At 38.3% G+C, this 21795-nt stretch overlaps 2 protein-coding genes across 2 annotated transcripts in view; one reads left to right on the forward strand and one right to left on the reverse strand.

Annotated features, from left to right (window-relative positions):
- Positions 1-21795, reverse strand: part of LOC140307794 (anoctamin-1-like) — a 57682-nt gene that overhangs the window by 32318 nt on the left and 3569 nt on the right. The window contains exons 2-6 of the mRNA XM_072386806.1: positions 16203-16595; positions 10574-10672; positions 7320-7471; positions 5228-5282; positions 1611-1659 (exon numbers count right to left, since the gene is read on the reverse strand). Coding sequence (XP_072242907.1) covers positions 1611-1659; positions 5228-5282; positions 7320-7471; positions 10574-10672; positions 16203-16595 — 748 coding nt within the window. The remainder of the gene's footprint in view (positions 1-1610; positions 1660-5227; positions 5283-7319; positions 7472-10573; positions 10673-16202; positions 16596-21795) is intronic.
- Positions 1-21795, forward strand: part of wwp2 (WW domain containing E3 ubiquitin protein ligase 2) — a 304365-nt gene that overhangs the window by 32225 nt on the left and 250345 nt on the right. The gene's annotated exons all lie outside the window — the stretch shown is intronic.

Here is a 21795-nt window from a genome sequence, read left to right on the forward strand (position 1 = left end):
ATGTTAATAACAAGCTAACAGAAATTCATCTTAACTTCACAAATTTTTTTGACGCAAGATTAAAGTGGGCACGTTTTATAAATATGGCCATTGGTCCACTCTATAGTTTGACAAATCAGGAAGGGATTTAGCCTAATCTTGTGGATGGCAACCTAAATTAGATAAAGAAAAGGGTCTTTTGAATGGCAAGTTCATCTTCAAAACCCTGCCAGATGATTCTCTCCCACTCCCTCTCATCAAAGGCAGACCTTGCTTAGTAGTTTGCAACAGAGACACGTGGAAAACTCCACCTACGGCAGTTTAGACAAAGTTACAACTGTTGTGAATAAAAGAGTAGTCAGACTCACTTTTGCAGGCTTTTATGGGGAATTTATTAACAGGAACAACATAGAAACTTATTATAGTATACACAGAATTCCCAACGACCTGAATTGGTGAGAATCCTCTAATAATTCCTGATATCATTCTGTGTGTACACAGCCAAAACCCAATCTCTGTCCAGCACCACCGTGTCTGCCAATGAAGGGAGTTAAGAACAGGAGTGATATGCATACGTCTGTTAGTGTTGGTTAAAAGACGAGCAGCAGCAGCATTTTGCATAAGTTGAAAGGCGACTGAGAGAAGTCTGGGAGACGCCGACATAAAGTGCATTGCAGTAATCTAATATGTGGTGTGAGCAGTGGCAAGGCCCTGCCACCATGATTATAACAGTTTTAAAAAATACCTATTTATGGTGCATTTAGAACATATTAAAATGTATATTAAAACGTATATTTTATGATTAATCACAAGTTAACTCGGGCAACCTATGGATTAATCACAATTAAATATTTTAATCGATTGATCGATTTATTTATGTATTTATTTTTTTGTCATCGTGTCATCTTTGTATAATTTTGTATTGCTATGGAGCTGAAGAAACCTCAGACTGAACAGTCTTTGTTGTTGTATTCATTGTTGTCCCTTATGTTCATTAACTTGTGCAGCATTTTTTTTTTTTTTACAATCAGCTCCAAAGCAATCCCCAGCACAGAACCAGCCTTCTCTATCAGTTTGTTCAGTTTCTTTGAGCCTCTGGCGCTGATGCTGCTGCCCCAAAAGATGCTGCAAAGCAGACTGAACTCTCCACCATTTCATGGTGAAGACACTGAAGGAACCTAAGCTTTATGAAGAAGTATGCAGTCTGTTCTGTCCTTCATTGAAGACAGCTCACTGTGTAAAGATAGATTCTTGATTACTGAGCAGGCCATATCGTTAATATTTCAGTTGCACAGGAAAGGAACCTTGATGTAGTAGAAATTTAATTAGATTAAGTGCCTGAGTGTTGAGCTGGATGATTAGAACCCTACCACTTAAGCAACCAAAAGAATAAACAGAGGTAAAGATTGATTTTTTGTTTTGCTATTTTTTTCATCTAACATTTCAATTAAAAATAATTGCCATGATGATTTCATAAACAAAACAAAAAATGATAGTTACACATGTAATGTAAAGCTGAGGTATTGATCTGTATGTCTGAGATTGACTGAAAAAACAAGCACATGCCAGGATTCTGATTAGTGAGCAAATATTTTTGTTGAGCACAAGCAGAGAAACAGATTCTGACTTACCCATGCTGTACTTAGCCTTGCACTTTGTTCTTTTTAGTATTTCAAATACCTATAAGAGGATCAAAAACAGCCATATTACCACATTGCAGAGGAAAATATGTTCAATTATTAATTTGTAATCATAACGATGGAATTTGTAGAGCTCTCTTCTGTGAAATAAGTAAATGATAGCAAGTTTTATTGGTTGATAATACAACATTATCCACAGTGAAGATCTGTGTAAACATTGCTGGTCTGACTGTCACTGGCAAATAAATACAGAAAAAAAAATGTTTTCTTCTGCAGGTTGTCAGGCAGCACGTAAATTATCAAAATACTTTTTTTCTCTGAAAAAAATGGCAGGTTTTCTAACAAGATATGAGTAAATACCAGTAATAATCCTTTAGCTGTTTACCTATTGAGTATTCTGTCTTCTTCTATACAATTATTTTTGGTTGGGCACTAATATGAGTAATTTGAGAGACTTTTACATAGGACTGTAACTTAACTCAAGAAATTCCTCTGAAATTTATTTTTCATAGTGCATTCTGTAAAAGAGCCAATTTCGTTTTCGATTCAGTATAGCTGTAAATTACATCTCTACTCTGATTTCAGTGATTGGGCTCCAGGTTTTGAATAATAATAATAATACTTGTAGTGCCCTTTCTTTTTCAACATCTGAGAGGGAGAGAATGGGAAGGAGTTTGGAGATGTTTCGGAGGTCATAAAAGGAGGTCTTGTAGAGATTGTTGATATGGGATTTAAAGGTGAGTTGGGGGTCCATTTTTACGCCAAGATTTGTAACTCATGATGAGATAGGGATATTGGAGCCAGAAAAGGTGATGCTGGTTGTTGGTGATGATTTGATTTGGTGAGGAGTGCCAACCAGGATGGCTGCGGTTTTAGAGCTGTTTAGATGCCTTTATTTCCTCCAAACAGATGGTGAGTTGAGACAGGGAGGATGGCGATGATGAGGGTGGGGCTGCAGCAGTGGCATTGACATAGAGCTGTGTGTCGTCGGCATAGCAGTGAAATGAAAGACCATGATGGCTGATGTCCTGACCAAGGGGAGTGAGGTAGAGGATGAAGAGGATGGGACCAAGAACTGACCCCTGGGGAACACCGCAGATGACTGTGTGGGGGTGGAGTTGCCCATGGAGATGTAATCTGTCCGGTTTGTGAGATATGAATGGAACCAACTGAAGGCAGTGTCGGAGAGTCCAGTGGTGGCGTGGAGCCGGTTTAATAAGATGGCATGGTTGACAGTGTCAAATGCAGCAGATAGGTCCAGGAGAATGAGAAGGGAGGTGGAGCCAGAGTCTGATGACATCAGGAGGTCATTTGTGACTTTTACAAGAGCAGTCTCTTGTACTTTTACAAGTGCTGTGGGCGGGCCGGAAACAAGATGTTTTTTGATAGATGTTATTGAGTTTTGGATGGTTCTGAAAATGGCTAGCCACCACTTTCTCAAGTATTTTAGATATGAAGGGGGGATTGGACATTGGCCTGTAGTTTGAGAGGATCTCTGGGTCAAGGGTGTGTTTCTTGAGAAGTGGTCTGATAATGGCTGTCTTCAAAATGGAGGGGACGTGGCCAGTTTGGAGAGAATGGTTTATAACAGAGGTGATCAGGGGACTTAGGACAGTGATATGTGTTTTTACCAAGGAGGTTGGGAGGGGTTCCAGGGCGCAGGTGGTGGGTTTCATCTTCTTGATGATATTTTGTACCTCTTCTGAAGAGACCAGGGGAAAGGAGCTCAGGGGTTGGGGGAATGCAGACGTTGGGGGAACGGGTTGGGTGAGGGAAGTGAAAGAGAAGAGAAGAGCGAATGAGTGCAATTTTGGAGGTGAAAAAATCCACAAAAAGATTGCACTGTTCTGCTGTAGTGCCAGTAAGTGGAGGGGGTTGTGGTTTGAGAAGTTGGTTGATGGTGGAGAAAAGCTGTTTCTGATTGCATTGGAGTACAACTGTGACCTTGCCTCTTTTAGGGAAACATTTAAAAAAAAATTAACATTTAAAAAAAACGTTTTTTTAAGGGAAACACCTGATGCACTGAGCATACAGGGTTACCTATATTTACATTATGAAATATCTGAATGATGCATTAAATATGAAAAGACCAACACAAACTTTTGATAGGAATTGTTGACATATAATACCAATCAAAAGATTACATGTCCCCATAGGTTTTTTACATTGTGGAACAAAGCTGAAGACAATATTAGATTTCAGTTACTTTGATTTATTAGATTATAATTGGATTACAATGAATTGAATTATAATTGGTATGAATTAGACTGTATAATTGAAGTTCCTTGTGATGACATTTGCTGTGAATTGGTGCTCTATAAAGAAATTTAGATTTACTATAATTGAATATCCAATGGCTTTGAAGATAGTAGAGAAGGATTCAAGATGAGCTAATATTTTTCATGAAATAGTAGAATGTCTCATGTTCCTCATTTGATAAGTTTTCTAAGTTCTATTGTGAAAAAAATTCTAATTTGGTGAGGTGGTTAGCACTGTCTCCTCACAGCAAGAGGGTTTCGGGTTCATTCTGTTGCCTTTCTGTGTGGAGTTTGAATTTTCTCCCTGTGTATGTGTGGGTTCTCTCCAGGTATTCCGGCTTCCTCCTACCCCACAAAAACATGCATATTAGGTTCATTGGTGATGCGAAATTGTCCCTAGGTGTGAATGTGAGTGCCCATCCGCTGGGGAGCACGAGTCAGTGTGTTTCTAGTGCCAGTCTCAAGCCCGGATAAATGGTGAGGGTTGCGTCAGGAAGGGCATCTGTGCCAAAACATGTGCCAAATTGATGATGCGAGATCGACTCACTGTGGTGACCCCTGTTAAAGGGAGAGGCTGGAAGATAAAGAAGTAGATCCAAGATGGTGGCAAAGTGGAGCTCCAAGATTTTGCAGACAGTTTGAAGAACCAGTTGTCACGATTTATGCTTTGATTCATGTCTTGTCTCGTCATTTCCTGTTTTACTTTGAAATATTAACTTCCCTCTCATTTCAGGTACCTTGCCCTTCCTCCTGTGTCAAGTATCTGATTGTCTTCCCTGACTCCCAAAGTGTTTCCACCTGTTCCCCATGGCTCTTCTTGTGCTCAAATAGTCTGCGTCTCCCTTGTCTTGTGCCAGTGTGTTGCCTCCAATCATGAGCCTCACTCTCGCGTCTTGTTCCACAGTTATCCACAGAATCCTTGAGCCTGCAGTGAAGCGATCCTCCTGCGAAGAGTATCCTTTGTTTCTTGATCATTTATTCTTTAGACCTAGTTTATGCAACGGTAAGTTCTATAGCCTGCTTCTGTTCCTCCATTTTTTTGGGAGAGATTTTGGTTTGTTAATGTTTCATAGAAACTTCCGCTGGTGGAGCGATTTGTGTTTTGTTCTTTAAGATCTATCACACCTACGTTAAAGGAGTGCTCACAGTTAATTGTTAAAGTTTATAGTGCCTCGGTTTTTGAGAGAGCGTCTAATTAATACATAAATACAAATAATTACATGGGGTTTACTTACTTTGACTTCTGTTAAATACATAGTTGGTGTGTTAGAAAAGTAGTCAAGAATTTGACTGGGTAATTTGAGAGACTTTGACTTTGACTGGGCAAGAATTTTTTTTTGTTGAACTTACTATTGAACTCCTGGTTTTGCTATCAAAGAAGTTATCTTTGTCTGAGAGGTCAAACCTGTTGACACACATGAACATAAAAGGCATAAGAGGTTATTACAAGTCAAATTAAGGCCATTTACTGAGGTATAAACAACTGTTGATAAAGTAACATTTCCGAAAACCCCTAGTTGTATAGGACCAATAATGTTGTTTTTTTTACTGTCAGAAATCAGAAAGCTTTGATGATAGCTGTAATGTTATATCTTCATTCGCTCGCTGGATCTAGTATGGACATAACTTTGTCGGCACTGGCACTGCAGCATTCGACAGGTTGTTATTGTCCCGCAAATTGTAAGTGTAGAGTAAGGGAAGATAAACATTACGTTCCTTGTCGGAGTGATCCTTCGCACTGCTCACAGACATCCAAATACGTCCTGTTAGGAAAGCTAACAACTGGTGTCAGAAGTGGGATTTTCCAGTCGGGATTCAAGACAGGCAAATACATCCCCCTCACCTCAGATTAACCTCTCCAGTGATCCAAGGAAGATGATTAAAATAAAACAGAAAGCTCAAGTAAAAGAGATTTAAAGATTTAATTTTTTTTTTAACATCTAGAGGTAAAAAATGTGATGTTACAAAACCAGTAAAGGCAAGCACTATGCAGAGTGCACAGAAGTTGGCAAGCTGCCAGGTAAACCTGTCCTGTTAATAGTGGCGAGGTGAAAGAAGATTTGATTACACAAAAAAAAAAACGCAAACAAATAAACTTAAAATAAGACCATTTCGAGAAAGGACTTTTTTTATCACAACTTGAAAGAAGTAATTACAAATATGCTTCTGGGTAGAAAATAAATAAATAAAGAAACACACAATTCATGAGAACAAAGAAATTAACCCCTCAAGAAATGACAGAACAACCCAGCATCCAGACAAATACACCATTTGCAGCAGAATTAGAGATAATTCGACAGAGGTCGAACAATTCAGGTCCTTCTTTTGTACCAGACATACACAACTCAGCTATACATTGCAGAGAGGAATAAATACCTCAGCGTTCTGCATCAGCCTGTACAGTCTCACATGATAGTTATGGCACTAATGGCTACAATGGAAATCACCATGACAGGCTGCAGCAACTTCCTTCTGAGGTCTCCAAGATTAAGCTTGCAACTTATGACAGCAAAAAGGATTGGGACTAATTTTTGCTGCCTTTGAGTGTCAGGCAAGTAAGTGTAGATGAATTGGGTCACAGCAGCTAGATAAATTTCACGAATGCCTCCATGGAGTTGCTATCCAGTACGTCTGCTCCTTACCTGAGCACATTTGAGAGGATTATACTTTTCTTAAAGAGCATCTCATGCAACGGTTTGGAGTACAAGATTCACCCTGTCCACAGGAAGCTGGGAGAGTTGCGGAAAAGAATCATCTGTAGAGTTTGTAGAGGAAGTACAACGCCTAGTGAGTCTGGAACAGATCTGGTGCTACAGGATCAGCTCGCCACTGATGCCTTTTTAAAAGGGTTGAAGAACCAAAAGGTACCCTATGAAGTAATGAATCAAGATCCACAATCCTTGGCAGAAGCACAGAAGCCCATGAGCACTTGGACTTATGCCCTACTTCCAGACACTTGCACACCCCAAAGTATATAACAGAGGAACAGTTTAAAACACAGCAGTTAGATCTGAAGCTAGAACGCCAGTGACTGTAGGAGTGTGGCATCTGCGCATTTAAAGTCCATCAGATAAATCAAAATCTGAAATTTTGAGTTTTTAAAGGTGTTTTTTTAAGGTGTCATTGAGTGTGTGCACAGTCAATAACTGACATGTTTATGTTGCATTCTATTTATATGGGTGTGTCCAACTGCATTAAATCTTTTCTATGTGTCATGACGAGACGTGATAGTATGAAATGAAACGAAAATATATGCTGTACATATTCAAGAAAAATATATGAGTAATAATTACAAAAAATATTTTGTATTTAGTATCAAAATTTCATGTGTTCATTTAGTGTATATTAGAGTAAAATTAATTTTTTATAAACATATTGAAAATATTCCAAACAAATTTGACAGGTTGAACTCTTTTCCTTCAAGTGTAACATTTATGCTTACAGATGTTGTTTTTCCCTGGAGAAAGTGTGTGACAGGTGTTTGATGTTCTTTGATGTTCTTTCCTCAATGTGAGGGTGAAGTGGCTCCAGAACTTTAGTGACCAGAGAGCTGATCTTCTTTACAACACCACTCGACTGCTTGACTTCATACACCTAGAATTTGAGACAAACCAAAGTTTTGATATAAATGTTACTTTGAAACATACAGATTTATAGCTGCAAAATGAAAATGTTAAAAGTAGTGAAAATATTTAAATTTTCGTGTCAAAGCGTATACCTTCATACATTGGACTACTTTTCTATTTAATCATCTAAACTAGAGAAAAAAGATTTAATCAAGCATTTTGATGTTGATGATGTTTCTTTTTTTCCTTCACTGCTAATAAACAACATCTGCACTGTACAGTAAGGCAGTTATGCCCTTTTCTTAATTCAGTGGGGAAAATATTCTTGAATTGTTCCTGTGGTCAGCTGGTCATAGTCAACTGATTGTTAGGCAGAGAAGAAACAGTATATTCAAACAAGAGTCATATAGATAGTCAAAAGCAGTCCAAAAAATGAGTGTATACTGCTAAAAGATTTTATCAATGTGTTCATAGAGACAGCTTCTTCAAAGCCATCAAAACCACCTACCACTACTACCCCCCTTACACTATCTCTTAAAAATATTAATCATTGTTAGTAATTATGGGTAGGGTTAGGGTAACCCCAAATACCTGATTTCGGTTTTAGAAGTTACTCACATACTCCACAGCAGCTCATTCAACAGATACAATACACACATAAAATGTAAATGGACCTAGATTGTGCATCTAAGACAGTCTAGCACAGAGTAACAGGGTGTAAAATGCAGGCGGGTACGGCATACATGAAACACCATAACCAAGTGGTGAGAATAGTGTACTGGAACATCTGTGCTGATTTGGAAGTCCCAAAGTCAAAGTGGAAGATACCTGCAAAAACAATTGGATATTGTGGTGGTCAACAAACTGCGGAAGAAGACAGCAGTGATAGATGTAGCATTTCCAAGTCACTTGAACGTCCATTTGTCTCATCGTATCTTCCACCATGATGCTCACTGATTTCTTGTTCAGGAAGATTGCTGTGGTCAGCTCTCAGATCCACTAGCCAAGGAGCATTGTTGTTGCATGTGATGCTTCTTTTTCCCATATGCTCTTCCAGTATTGGTCAGTCTCAGCCCCGGATGGGTCTATTCTCATCCTATTACCCAGCCACTGAGATTATAGATGGTTAGGATAGTTCAGTGGAGAACATTCTGTCTATTCTCCTGGCTTTAGCTTCTGTAGCGTACCTTCTCAGGTGTATAGCTAGAGCTGTGAGATGTTGTTTGGCAGTGTCTAGTGCCTCATGTATGGGGAGTTTGTTGTATTTTTTAGGGAGTTCCCTCTTCATTGCACCTTTCTGAAGCTCTGACAGCTGACTAACCTCCCGCTGTGTTGCCTTGATCTTGGTCCCCAACCTGTGTCTCCATGGGGAATACTGCCCCTTACTGCTTCTTGTGTTGTTCATTTTATAGACAAGTATCTCCAGGACCACTGTAGTTGTGGTGTACATCAGCTTCCCAGAAAGTATTTTATGTAGTGCTGCATTAACATACAAGCAGACTTTAATAGGATAGTTTTTCTCCTAGCCTTGGCAAAGGGCCACGCAGGTTTGAATTATCCAGGTTATCCTAATCTTCATTCTCTGGTCTGCTGCCCTGTTATTGGGATTAAAGGAACTGCATTAGGCTGGTTTAAGTCATGTTTATCTGCAAGATTTCAGTTTGTTCTTGTAAATGAAGAATCTTCCTCACACACCAGAGTAAGTCATGGAGTTCCTCAGGGTTCTGTGCTTGGACCAATTCATTTTACTTTACACATACTTCCATTAGGTAACATTATTAGACAGCGTGGCATAAATTTCCACTGCTTTGCTATTGATACTCAGCTGTACTTATCTATGAAACCAGATGAAACCAATCAGTTGGTGAAACTATAAGCATGTCTTTAAGACATAAAGACCTGAATGACTCTAAATTCAGACAAATTGAAGTCATTCTCTTTGGACCTGAGCGCTTCAGGGAGAAACTGTCTAGTTATATAGTTACTCTAGATGGTATTTCCTTTGCTTCTAGTCCTACAGTGAGGAACCTTGGAGTTACTTGCATATGAAACAAGTTTCTACGATTGTCTTTTTCATCTTCATAACATTGCCAAAATTATGAGTTATGCAGAAAAAACTAGTCCATGCATTCGTTTCTTCGAGAATGGACTACTGTAATTTCTTTATTATTGGACTGTCCCAGAAAAGTCTCTGTAAAGCATCCAGCTGATATAAAATGTTGCAGGATTTAAACTTTCCTTTTTGATAAAGCTTATAATTAAGGATAAATAAAGGTTGCTAACAGACTAAACAAACTCATCAAGGTCAAGTCTGGAATGAGTCTGTCAAGTCTTCATTGGCATGAAGCTTTCTGTCAATTTTGTGCTTCCGAACCTGCAAACACATCTACACTACAGCCACTGTATTATGTGATATAATCATAGTAATGCTATTGATAATGATGATAACTATGCCGTCATTTCATAACATGTGCAATAGGGATATTATACTATATACCTTTGCAATATAGCAGTATATTGTGTAAATATATATACGATGTGATATGTATCATTCTCATGGCAATCCAACTGCCTTACCTGTAGATACAAGGGATTTTTAAAAAACTATATTCTTATGGTATTTTTGTATATTCTATTTTTAACTTTCTATTTTAATAAAAAATGTTATTCTTATGTTTCTAAGGGAGCTTGTGTGCGGTTGTTTGTCTCATTTGTCTCTGTGTGGCCATGTGATGGACTGGCTACCTATCCAGGGTGTACCCCGCCTCTCACCGCTGGGATAGGCTCCAGCCCCCCCGAGACCCGACCGATGGATTAAGCAGGTATAGAAGATAGATGGATGGATGAATGGATATTTTTAAGGGCCTCTATCTTGTTTCTGCTATGATGATTCAATTTCCCTCCGGGGATTAATAGTCTTCTGATTCTTATTCTAAATGAGATCCCAAATAAGCAAGCCCTTTCTTCAAGGTCTGGGAGCTGTTAGTAAGGATTTAAACTCTTCTGAAATAAGTGTCTGGGAGTAATGCAAGACATGGCCAATATTAGTCGAAATTTGGTGTTATTAAAAAAAGATGTGGTATTTTAATTCTGCACCCAGACAAAGAGACAGAATGACTGTAAGACTTACTTTCTTTGTGGGCATCTTTAGCTTCATCAGTTCAGCCTCTCGACAGAGAACAGTCCAGGGAGCGTGAATCTTCACAAAGCCCACACCTGGAATTTTGGCCTAAGAGACAGTTGACAAATAAAAATAGTCTAGATATCAGCTTGAATTGAATGAAGAGATAAGAGTTTATAGACTTGTCTTGCTTATACACACATATATACACACGTATACACACACACACGCACGCACACAAATGAGATGAAGTGTAACATTTTGTTGTTCAGCAATTGATAAAATAATTTTTTATCATTTTTGCTTGTTGCTGGGTTTTCTTAAGACAAATGTTGATAGATATACTTATATTATCATCTATGGTCAAAAATGTATCTTTTGCGGTCCCAGAACACAAGTTCCAACAGAAGTTGTCATTTTGGGGGCCAAATTGCGTGAGACTGGGTTGTTACAGATAAGCTGTGGTAAGACAAATATGTGATTTTTATAGTGGGCCGTCAGCTGTACAGCCACTGAAGACAAGAGGAGGCAAATAGTAAAGGAAATAAAAAGAATACTATGTGGATATGTAAAAAGGGTCACTCGATATCACTGCAACATCATTAAAGCAGAAGCAGATGTTATGATGTATGATTGTGGATTTAATTAAATGAATGTGCTGTAGGTGGATTATTGTAAGAAAGTTTCAGTCTGTCTCTGTCAGATATAACACTGACTGTTTAAATGCTCTTTGTACCAAGTAAAGAACAAACAAAAAACATTCAATCCAGTCAGCCGAGGCCGAACTGAAACAAATTAACATTGAGAGATGCAGAGATAAATCTTAATGTCCACTTTATTAAATAAAAAAACATTAAAAAGGGAACTGATTTGTCAAGAGACAATGCTTTTACATGCTCATCTCTTATCTGGAAATCTAACCTTTTCCAGTGGTTAAAGTGGGTTTCCAACATAAGCTGCCATGGTGATTCAAACCCATAAAATGTGAACGAGTTTTGCGATACTGAAAACACAAAGTAAAACCAGAAATGATTTTATTTAGCCACTAATGCTGCTTTGTAAAACATGCTCCTGGTCATGTGGGCCCCTGCTCTTCATATATACCTGATTCTAACAGATGGGTCATTCACTGGAGCTTAATGGTGGAAAACAGAGACAGTGCCAGTCAATCTCAACGCCAAGATGGATAATATCCTACAACTCAAATGCCCTGTGCAACTTATAAAGAAAAATTATTCATGAAGAATTAGAATAAGATCCAGAGAGGTTCAATATGAACAGTTCTGCAACTGGTATATTCACTTTATACCTCATAGTAACCTTATATTGATAACTTATTATTATCTTCAATGCATTTTCAGTTTTTCTAAAATATAATGTCAAGTGGGTATTTTTTTAACATAGAAATAAAATTTCTCTTCTAACAATTATAATTATGTAAATATTTTCTTCATTTCTAACTTGTCTTACTTTACTGGAACAGCAACATGTTCATGCTTTTAATTATATACCAATTTCATAAACAAATCACAGAATGTCAGAACTTTTATTACTTGTATTTTTCACACTTTCACATCTGTTATGAGTTACCATGCCATTGCTAAAGTCGTTCACTAGAGCAGCTAATTGAGCATTACAAATGACAACTCAATCCTGAGACAGGTCTCCAAATGCCCACAATTTGAAGAGGAAATGCTGTGGATGCTGGACACAAGCAAAGTGGAAGAAGTTATATTGTAAATTAACTCTACTCATATAGTTCCATTCTAGTTTACCACTCAAAGCACTTTTACACTACAAGCCACATTCATTTATTCACACGGACTCAAACTGCACATCTTAGTCTGTGGAGTGTCACAGGCTACACAGTGCTTTTTTCACAATATCATACATATTTGCACACTGATGGACACATCGGTAGTCTGCGTAGGGTTCAGTGTCTTACCCAAGGACACTTTGACATGTGGGCCAGAGAAGCCAGGAGTCAAACCACTGACCTTCTGATTAGCAGACAACTGCTCTCCCTTCCGAGCAACAGTTGCAGCCATAGGTCAGACCAGGTCTTCTCTCTATACTGGTGGGTAATGACAGCTTGCTGTCAAACAAAATAGACGAGCTTGGAGCACTCAGGAGGACACAGATATAATAGTATGTATGAATTCTGATGTGTTTGATGAACCCATTCGTATCTTAAGCATAATCTAATACGTGAGACAACATGCTGACACAACAAAAAAAAAAAAAAGAGAGGGGTTTGTGTGTCCCCACAGTACACAATGTAGAAAAGAGAGAGAGAAAAAGCATTTCTGACTCAGTGTGTGTGTGCTCACGGTGCAGAGTGTCGAGAAAGGAGAGAAAAGAAAGTCGTTTTGGCTGCACTGGTGCTGTGGCTTACACACACATTTATAAGTTGAGAAAGGAAATTATTTTAGAGGAAGCACTAGAGTTTAGATCCCCATTTGTTGATAGACATTAATTTATTTACTTCTTTTAATCATCGGCTTTAAAGTGAATACTAACTGAGTTAAGAAGAAGGTGAACAGTTTTAAAAGCTTGGTTCAAGAGCAAAACTTGTTTTATGATCAGCTGAGTCTCATAACAGAGCAGTAAAGGGCTTCGTTGAACATCTAAAAAAGATTTAGATTGTTAGAATATCCAGAAATTATAAGAATGGTGGTGATTACTCTTATTTTTAATCTTATTTTCTAGAATGGACATAACCATGCCACGTGGTCCGTTTCATGAATGTTAGGGGCTAAAAGGTTTTGTTCTTGTTTTTCTATGATTAACCGAATGTGTGTGAGAGTCCCAACAGACAGAAGGCTACACCCGAGTGCTGGACCTTCCAAAAAGATAAAAGACAGACTGGGCCTGTGCCATACTAGTTCAGATTTGCCATATAAGGCCAGTGTGATTTATCCACAGGTTCTTTAAACTCACACACACACAGACTTACACAAACACATGCACCCACAAAGACACACTCGCACATACACACTCATACACACACACACATTCTTGAGCTTGCTGCAAGATTAAACCTTTTTGCTAACTGACTCCAGCAACTCTGAGTGTCATTGAGAGAATTTTCTTAACAACTGGGCTTCAAACCGGATCTCAACATTTTTTCCGCCGTCCAGGGTCGGAGCTGAAACCGTGCACAGGGGAGTCCAGAACTCCTAATGAAAGACCCCCTGCTGAATTGCGGTAATTAGGGGCCAGTGTCCACTGAAGGGGAGAAAAAGTGACGAGATCGTATTTTTGAATCAATGGTCAGAAGCCCTGCTACCTTGGCAGTGCAGGCATCAACAATTAGTGTTATTTCACCCATTAACACTTAAGGTACCTCATGCAGTGGCTGTGATGTTGTTACTTAACAAAATATCTTTACTGTCTCTTTCCAGACATCTCTCCTGCATAACTGTTCTTCTTTCAGAGCCACACCTCGTTGTCGAGAGATGTGCTACACTTAATGCATCCACACTGCTGCCTACTGCACAAAATGGAGAGCCTCATGATTGCATGTCAGAAATAACTACAATTTTTTACTGAGGCCAGACCTAACCGATATACCTTATGAAATGCAGAAATAACTATATTTATTCGACAGATCAAGCAAAAAAAAAACCTGATGGCACAAATGCTGCAGGATTTGCTGTAGTAACAGAAACTGAAGCTTTCTTAAAACGACCACTACCAAAAAATTACTCTGTTCAAGCAGTCGAATTGGTAGCTTTAACTGAAGCTTATGAATTAAAGAACAAAAAGGTTATTAACATTTACACTGACAGTCAGTATGAGAAAACAGGTATGTTGACATCCACAACTAAATTTATAAACCATAAAGATTTTAGATTCATTATTAGATGTTATTCAATTGCCAGCTAAAGTAGCAATTTGTAAATGTGCTGTACATACAAAAGCACTGACTCCGTCTCAAAAAGTAATAGAAAAGCAGAGGAAGAAGCAAAAAAAGAAGAGAAAAAAGAGGGGGAAGAACCTCACATAGAAATAAACGTGTTATGTGTAATGCAAAAAAAAAAAAAGAAAACAGTTCCACAAACAGAAAGACAGATATGGCAGAATAAAAGTGCCATCTACAATGCACAGTTAGACTTGTATGAATGACCGGAAGGAAACCCATACTGCCAGAGTTTGTTTAAATATGCTGCAGTACTGAGCCATGGACCATGTCATGTCTCAACAGGCAATAATGAACAAGGTTTTTACAGCATATGGTTTTATTAATTCTTGAAAAAAATAATAATAGTAAATAAATTAATAAAGTTTTGTCTAACATGTCAAATATATGCAAAATACAATCCACAGGGCAATCTAAGACCAAAACGAAGATAAATCCTTAAGCCAGTGTATCTTTTTCAGGCTTTACGGCTAACATGAGAACATAGGGTGTGACTAAAATAAGACATTATCTTTGTTGTTGTTATAAATTATTTCAATCTTCTTCTTTATTACTTACGTCTTCACCACCAACAACAACAAAACTAAGGCATTCGAGAAAGATGGTGAACGAAGAGCAAGATGAAGCTGCGTCCCTCTACATTTGTGATGAGCTGTTTGTGGCACAAACGCGATGCACAACGGCGCATTCTCCATCGCGTTGTTTGTTTCTTTCTGACGGCGGCGACAAAAACAGTAATATCGCCTCCTTCGACTTCTGGGTGACGATCGCAGGAAAAAATCTTGAGCATACGCAGAACGCTTGATCCTATCCACTGTCATCTCCAGGCACGTTAAGTAGCCAATCAGATACAGTTATCCCAGGGTCTTAATTCGATAGCAAGTAACCGGATCCGATTCGATTTCTTGTCGGATTAAGCTTGTTACGTGAGCTGAATAACTCAGTCTTATAGTACTTTAGCCATTAATCTGATCCAATTGCCCGCATGTGACTGTCAGAGCCAAATGTGACTGAGTGTAACAAACAGAGAGACAATACAAAGTAATAGATAGACAGAAAAACTGTGCCGTGTGTCAAGGTTAAAGATACCCTTGTGCTTGGCGATGGAGCCACATAAACAGTGTAGTTACTTGCAGCTATCCAAGTACCACTGTCTCTGACATCACAAAACTACTACCTAAGGTACTAGCAAAACACTAAGGTGTGAAACAGCTGATTGTGCACGTGGGTGCAGTGGACATCAAAAAGAATCAGTCTGAAATCTTAAAAAAAAGACTAAGAAAATATATGAGAGTCTTGATAAAGTGGAAATACCAACATTCATTAGTGGACCTCTCCCAAACATCGACAGGAGGATTTTTCATCATTTGAGTATGTATCATTAAAAATGGAGATCAAACAATCAAACATACGTAAAGAACACATACACAAACACCGGTTGATTTTATATATGTATATATATATATATAAAGAGTGCGTAAGTCATTTCTCAGTTTTGACTGGATAATGAATGTGATTAAATTAAGAGTTGTTAAGAAGTAAATGTAATAAGAAATGTAGAAATGCTTAGTTTTGAATGTTGTGTCTTAATTGATAATGTATGAGCTGAGGAAACAGAGATGGAGATATTCTAATGTAGCCTTTTGTATTTGACTATAGAAATAGTAAACATAGAAATAGGTTGGAAAAAATGTATCAACAAAGATGAAAACTCACTTCTTCATCTTTCTCCAGCTCTAGCCCCATCTCTCTCAGTTTTCCCTCAAATTCCTCCCTCATGAATGATTTGTGATCCTCCTGGCCATTGAGAGTTTCTCCCAGACAGCCCATTTCCACATCAGCCACTGGTGATGACTGTAAGGAAGATGAGTCTCTCCTCCTCTGAGCTTGGTGGACTTGGACATGTTCACCTTGACTTTGAGGCCAGTGGCGTAGGCTGCGCGTAAAAGCATTCTCAGTGAGTCGGTGCACTGACTGTCGACTAGAGCGGCCCCCGCCTGGCTTCTTCAGAGTGTAGGTGAGAATGTAGTCAACACGACGCTGACCATCCTGGAAGAACAGCCCGTGCTGGCAACGGGTGTTTTCTTCTGGGGTTAGAGCCTTCAACAGCTGACAAAATGAACATGGGGACAGACAATGAGGATTAAGGATTTAGGATGCAGAAAATGTAATGGAGAAGAGCCAACTTTTTTTTAATTTCATACCTGTGGGACTTTCATTTTCTACTTGGACAATAAAAAAGCCCCAAAAAATCAAGATGTAGAATTATGACCATTATGACTACTTTCCAGTTTTTTCAAAAAAAGGTTTGAACATTTTGATGCTTATGTGGATGGATATTGGGTGGTTTGCAGTAAATATTTCAGCTATTCAGACTGAGTGGAGACAAAGCATAGTTCGGCATTCCTCATTTTGTTCACCTTTTTGAATATTTTTATTTGCAACAAAAGACAAGTGTAGTATGAAAGAAATTAAGAAAACCACACAATGTGACTATCAGTGTAATCAGCGGTGTCAACATTTGTGTGGATGAATGAACAATGCAGCGATACATGTTCTTTTTCACGGAAAAAAAACAGAATAGAAAAAGAAAAATAGGTACAGACCAAAAGTCCCACCAACTGTGGATAGCTGAGGTTTTGAAGAAGAACAGACACTGGGCCGGGACTAGGAAGCAGGACTATTGGCTTATCGAGGTAACTTCGGGTTCAGATCTAGATTTTCACCATCACAATGTTGGTTCACTTCTTACCAGGTTGTATCACTATGGTGACTTACTATAATAAATCAACACACATATGAGCAGCACCTCCTGACCAATCTTACGGAGCCTGGTGAATGCCACCAGGAACAAAAGAAAAGAAGAAGGTTTATTATCTTTTTTCTCCTGGTGTCACTTGCCAGTTTACTTGCCAGACTACTCAATTTGGAAACCACAACCATCTCTCCAGATGCAGAAAAAGCATTTGATCGGGTTAACTGGGAAGTCTTACTGGCAACTCTGCACAAATTTGGATTTGGATCTTGTTTCATTAACTGGATAAAGGTAAAATACTCTCCCAAGGCTTGTGTCAAGACAAATGGTCAAACCTCCATATTTATTCAACCTCTATTAGCTGATATCATGCAAAATAAGAAAATTAAAGGCATCCAACCAAAAAAGTAGAACATAAAACATTAACATTAAAAGGACTAAAACAAAATAAATGTTACATTTGTAGAGGAAAGAACTCCACTTGATTTTACTAAGCAATGCAATCTATGACATCACCAGTACCTAAAAGCCCGGAAGATCTGAGCCAGCCCCTCACAAACATTATTCCAGCCGGGTAGTTCTTAATAAACGACCAAATAATGGAATAAATAAACAAACTGCTGTCAAAACTGTTAATAAATTCTCAGATTTCTTTGTCATCTTTTATTTCTTTGCATGGTTTAATTAGCATTTTGGGATGAAGCGATAAACTGCGTTTATCAGAGGTCACTTTTAAAAAAAAATTCTTTTACCACAAAATCATATCTGGATATAGAAAAGATCTGCCTCAGGTCACGTTGATTACAAACATTTAGAACTTGTTTTTTGTCATCTTTGTCAATAATGTAAAGGCATCACTAATAATTAATCATTAATAACATATCCTGATACGTAGATATAGTCAATGCTAATTTGGGATTTCTGGAGCTTGTGTAGCAGTTGCATGCCATAGTAGGCATAGCAGCTGTCATGCTTACTGTAGCACTTCCAAGAAATTCTATGAGACATAAATAGTGAGTGAATTATGAGCAGTGTCATGACCTCAGCCTGTTACATTATGGAGTCTACTTATAACGTCTGGCTGCAGTTCTGAGGGAAGATTTCTACAGATCAAACTACACAGCCCGTAACATTTTTTTAAAAGATGCACAGATCTGTGTATTAGGGGATTCTTTACTGGACCCAGTTCCAGGCTCTAATTCTAACATGTCTCTTACTATTCATGCATTGATTTTGACTATTTTTTCATCTATTGTTTGGTGGTGCTTGTCGCTTGATAAATCCTTTCTCCAGGGCTACCACCCAAATACCTATTCTCTCCATCCACTCTCTTCACATTATAACCATTAACAGTCAGTAACTAGATTAAATCAAATAATATAATCTGTCTAAAAGCCAGGAATTTGTTTCACCAAAATCAAATATTTGGAAGACGAATGTGTGAATAATTAAGTAGTAGAATGATGGGCCAGGAAAACAGTCTGGCAGAGGGTGGTTCAACAGTTTGTTTCTGGGTTCAGTCCAAAGTGGCACAAATAGAAAATAACTCATATGTTTTCATTTTCCTCACAGAAAAAAAAAAAATCAAGATCATGTTTTGTTTGTCCGTTCTTCAACTCTGCTGCCCTCAAAGTAGCACTTCCCATTTACCTCAATGACAACGTCATCTAATTATGAAATCACCTTCTGTATATCAGTCTTCACATAGCAGAGTGAAGTTATGATCATGGTTTGAATCTAATACACTCACAGGTTGTCAAAAGGGATTTGGACATAACAATTGTGTGAATTATCAGAAGTCTCTGCAGGTACACAGAGCCAACAAGTAGATTCAGTTCCTCAATAAAACATAATTCAGTACAAAGAGATTTTTCATGCATAAACTATTGTAGAGTTAGAAAAATATAAAACAAGGAACCATGACAATTTCCCTACAGAAGAAACTGTGCAGCTGCAGTATCAGCACTGATTTACCCAGCATACAAACATTATTTGAGAGGAAATGAGGCCCTGTTTTACCATTATTGACGAGTACTCTTTCAGAACTTTACATTTTCAGCCTCATGTGGGATGACTATTGAAAAAGTGAGCTTACTCATCCCCACTGCTGAATCGAAAAAAACCCAAATACATTGTTGGATTTGGTCAAAAACTAAGGTGATTTCCATGTCTCCTTCATTATGGAACAGCGTCAGAGCTAAATGCTCCTCCTGAGTTTCAGTTTAAATGCAGCTTATCAACTTTAAACAGCAACACTGGTGCATGTGCATTGAGTCTAAATAGACTTGCTACATTAATTTACAGATCTGCTGGTTCAACACTTTTGTACTGGCTTTCCTCTGTTGCAGCGTTATTGTTCTTTTTGGTGGGTAGATTGTTTTTCTTTGGTCTTTTCTCACTAGGGTTACAAAATTCTGGGAATATTTAAAGTGGAACTTTTCCATGAGAATATATAGGAATTAACAGGAATAAACTGGACATGTTCCAAATTGGAGGTTGGAAACTTAAATAGGGTTAGGTTACCTAATAGTTGGTAAAAATATATTAGGGTAGCATAATCATGGCCGAAACCAGGACTCTCAAGTCTCACGCATTGATTTTGGCAGTCATGCTTTTCGGTCTTTGTCACGCACTGTATTTATCAGGAAACGAGCACTTCTCCCATGAATCTGAGCAGAGCAGTTATTAATAACTACAACAAAACTAATAACAATAATTATACCAAAAAAATTCTTAAGAAATTTTGATGGGTGCCAATGGAGCTACTGTCTGCCAAGAGATAGAGGCTGTCATGTTATAGTCAAATTGCAATATGACCAAGGTCTCCCTGTCAGTTCAACCCACATTGTTCCTGCTTCTGTATTGGTAGGAGACATAACACAGTGGCTGGCATAAACCTGTTCTAATAGGCCAGCCATCTTGGCTCTGCCCTCATAATGGGAGACAATGGGAGAGGGTGACTTTGAGTGAAAGAGGACAAAAATACCTATGTTTTGAAGTAAGATTTGTCTAGGTCAGGCAGATATTTTCGACATGAGAAGCGTTTGTTCAAGGTTTTTGGTTATTGGTCATTTTAGAGAGAGAAACAGAGTGAGAGGAGCATGAGAGGAGTTTCTGATTCTTCCTAAAATGTAATCTACTGTTGTGTCAAAGTTGTATAATATATCAACAAACCCATGAGATCAGTTAAAGTTGAGTCTTTCCTGCCACGTTTAAACTTTGAATGATGTCTCTGTGATGCCGTATGGCTGAGTTATGAGTCCTCCAAAATAGAAATGCATTTCTCCCTAGGGAAAATTCCTAATTTTTCCCATTTTTCAAGAAAAAATACAAGCACACTATTCTCACTCATTGCGCACGCGGCGATGTGCTTTTAATGCCGGTCAGACCATCAGTGCAGGACTATAGTAGCAAACTGAAGTTTAGGGCGGAAATGGAAAAATAATAAGTATGCACAATAGCAATATGTGTGCCCTGCCTTTGGCATTGGCACCCATAATTGTAAAATGAAAGACCCCCCCTATATTCCTACGACCCTTCAAACGGACCCCTCCTAAAGTGAGACCGGTCCATAGGGGGTTCTAGGGCGCCGTCCTCCCTGATAAGAGGAGGGGAAATAGATAATATATCATAGGCCTCAATGAGTCCAAAGTTATGCAGCTGAATGCACTTCTAACTTTGACATGTTGGTGGCGCTAGAGAGTTTACTGTTTGAGCATGAAAAGTCTTGACTTTGTTATTGGCACTGTCTTGAATACATGTGCCGAATTTCAAAACTTTTTACCATGTCGTTCTTGGGGCTGCCATAGACTACAATTGCAGCGGAAAGTATAATAAGAAGAAGAAAGAAGAAGAAAAGCTACTAAAACAATGGGTGCCTTTGCAGCTTCGCTGCTTGGGCCCCAATAATAATAAGAAGAAGAAGAAGAATAAAGCTACAAACACATTTGGTGCCTTTGCATCTTTACTTCTAGGCCCCCAATTTTCTGCCCCTTTGCAACCCTGCTTCTGACTGCAAAATTAAAAAAATTAAAAATAACACCTAAAAGATTAGTCAAAGTAGTAATTATTATTAAAACAGAATTTGGGATTGAAGATGACTAGAATATAATTGTTGCCTTCATTACAGAGAGACAGACTTGATCCAGAGCAGAGGAGAGTACTACAAATCAAGTCCAACACAGCAAGACTTCATTTGTGTTCACTGAACCATTATTCAGAGGTAACAGATGCTCCAGTGGGTGTTCTTATTTTTCTTTGTAAAGAGACTTTTCTCTTCAGGCTCCGCACACTCAAATAAAAAGAGTTTTTAATTATTTCACGCCAAAAATTAAATGATCAGCTGAGCCACATTCATATGAACAGGGAGGTGTGAAAAATAGGAAAATGAGTGAAATGTTGCAATTAAGACGAGATGACTGTCATCAGAAAACATCTAAATTCAGTGACTGACTTTTTATAAGATGAGGAGTTTCTGTACGTTATTTGATCGATCTGACTTTAATTCAAAGTCAATCAAACACTTTCAGTGTTTTATAATGTCAGACATCAGCA

Source organism: Leuresthes tenuis, unplaced genomic scaffold (assembly GCF_036924035.1).
Source record: "Leuresthes tenuis unplaced genomic scaffold, fLeuTen1.0.hap1 SCAF_5, whole genome shotgun sequence".
Classification (NCBI taxonomy): Eukaryota; Metazoa; Chordata; class Actinopteri; order Atheriniformes; family Atherinopsidae; genus Leuresthes; species Leuresthes tenuis.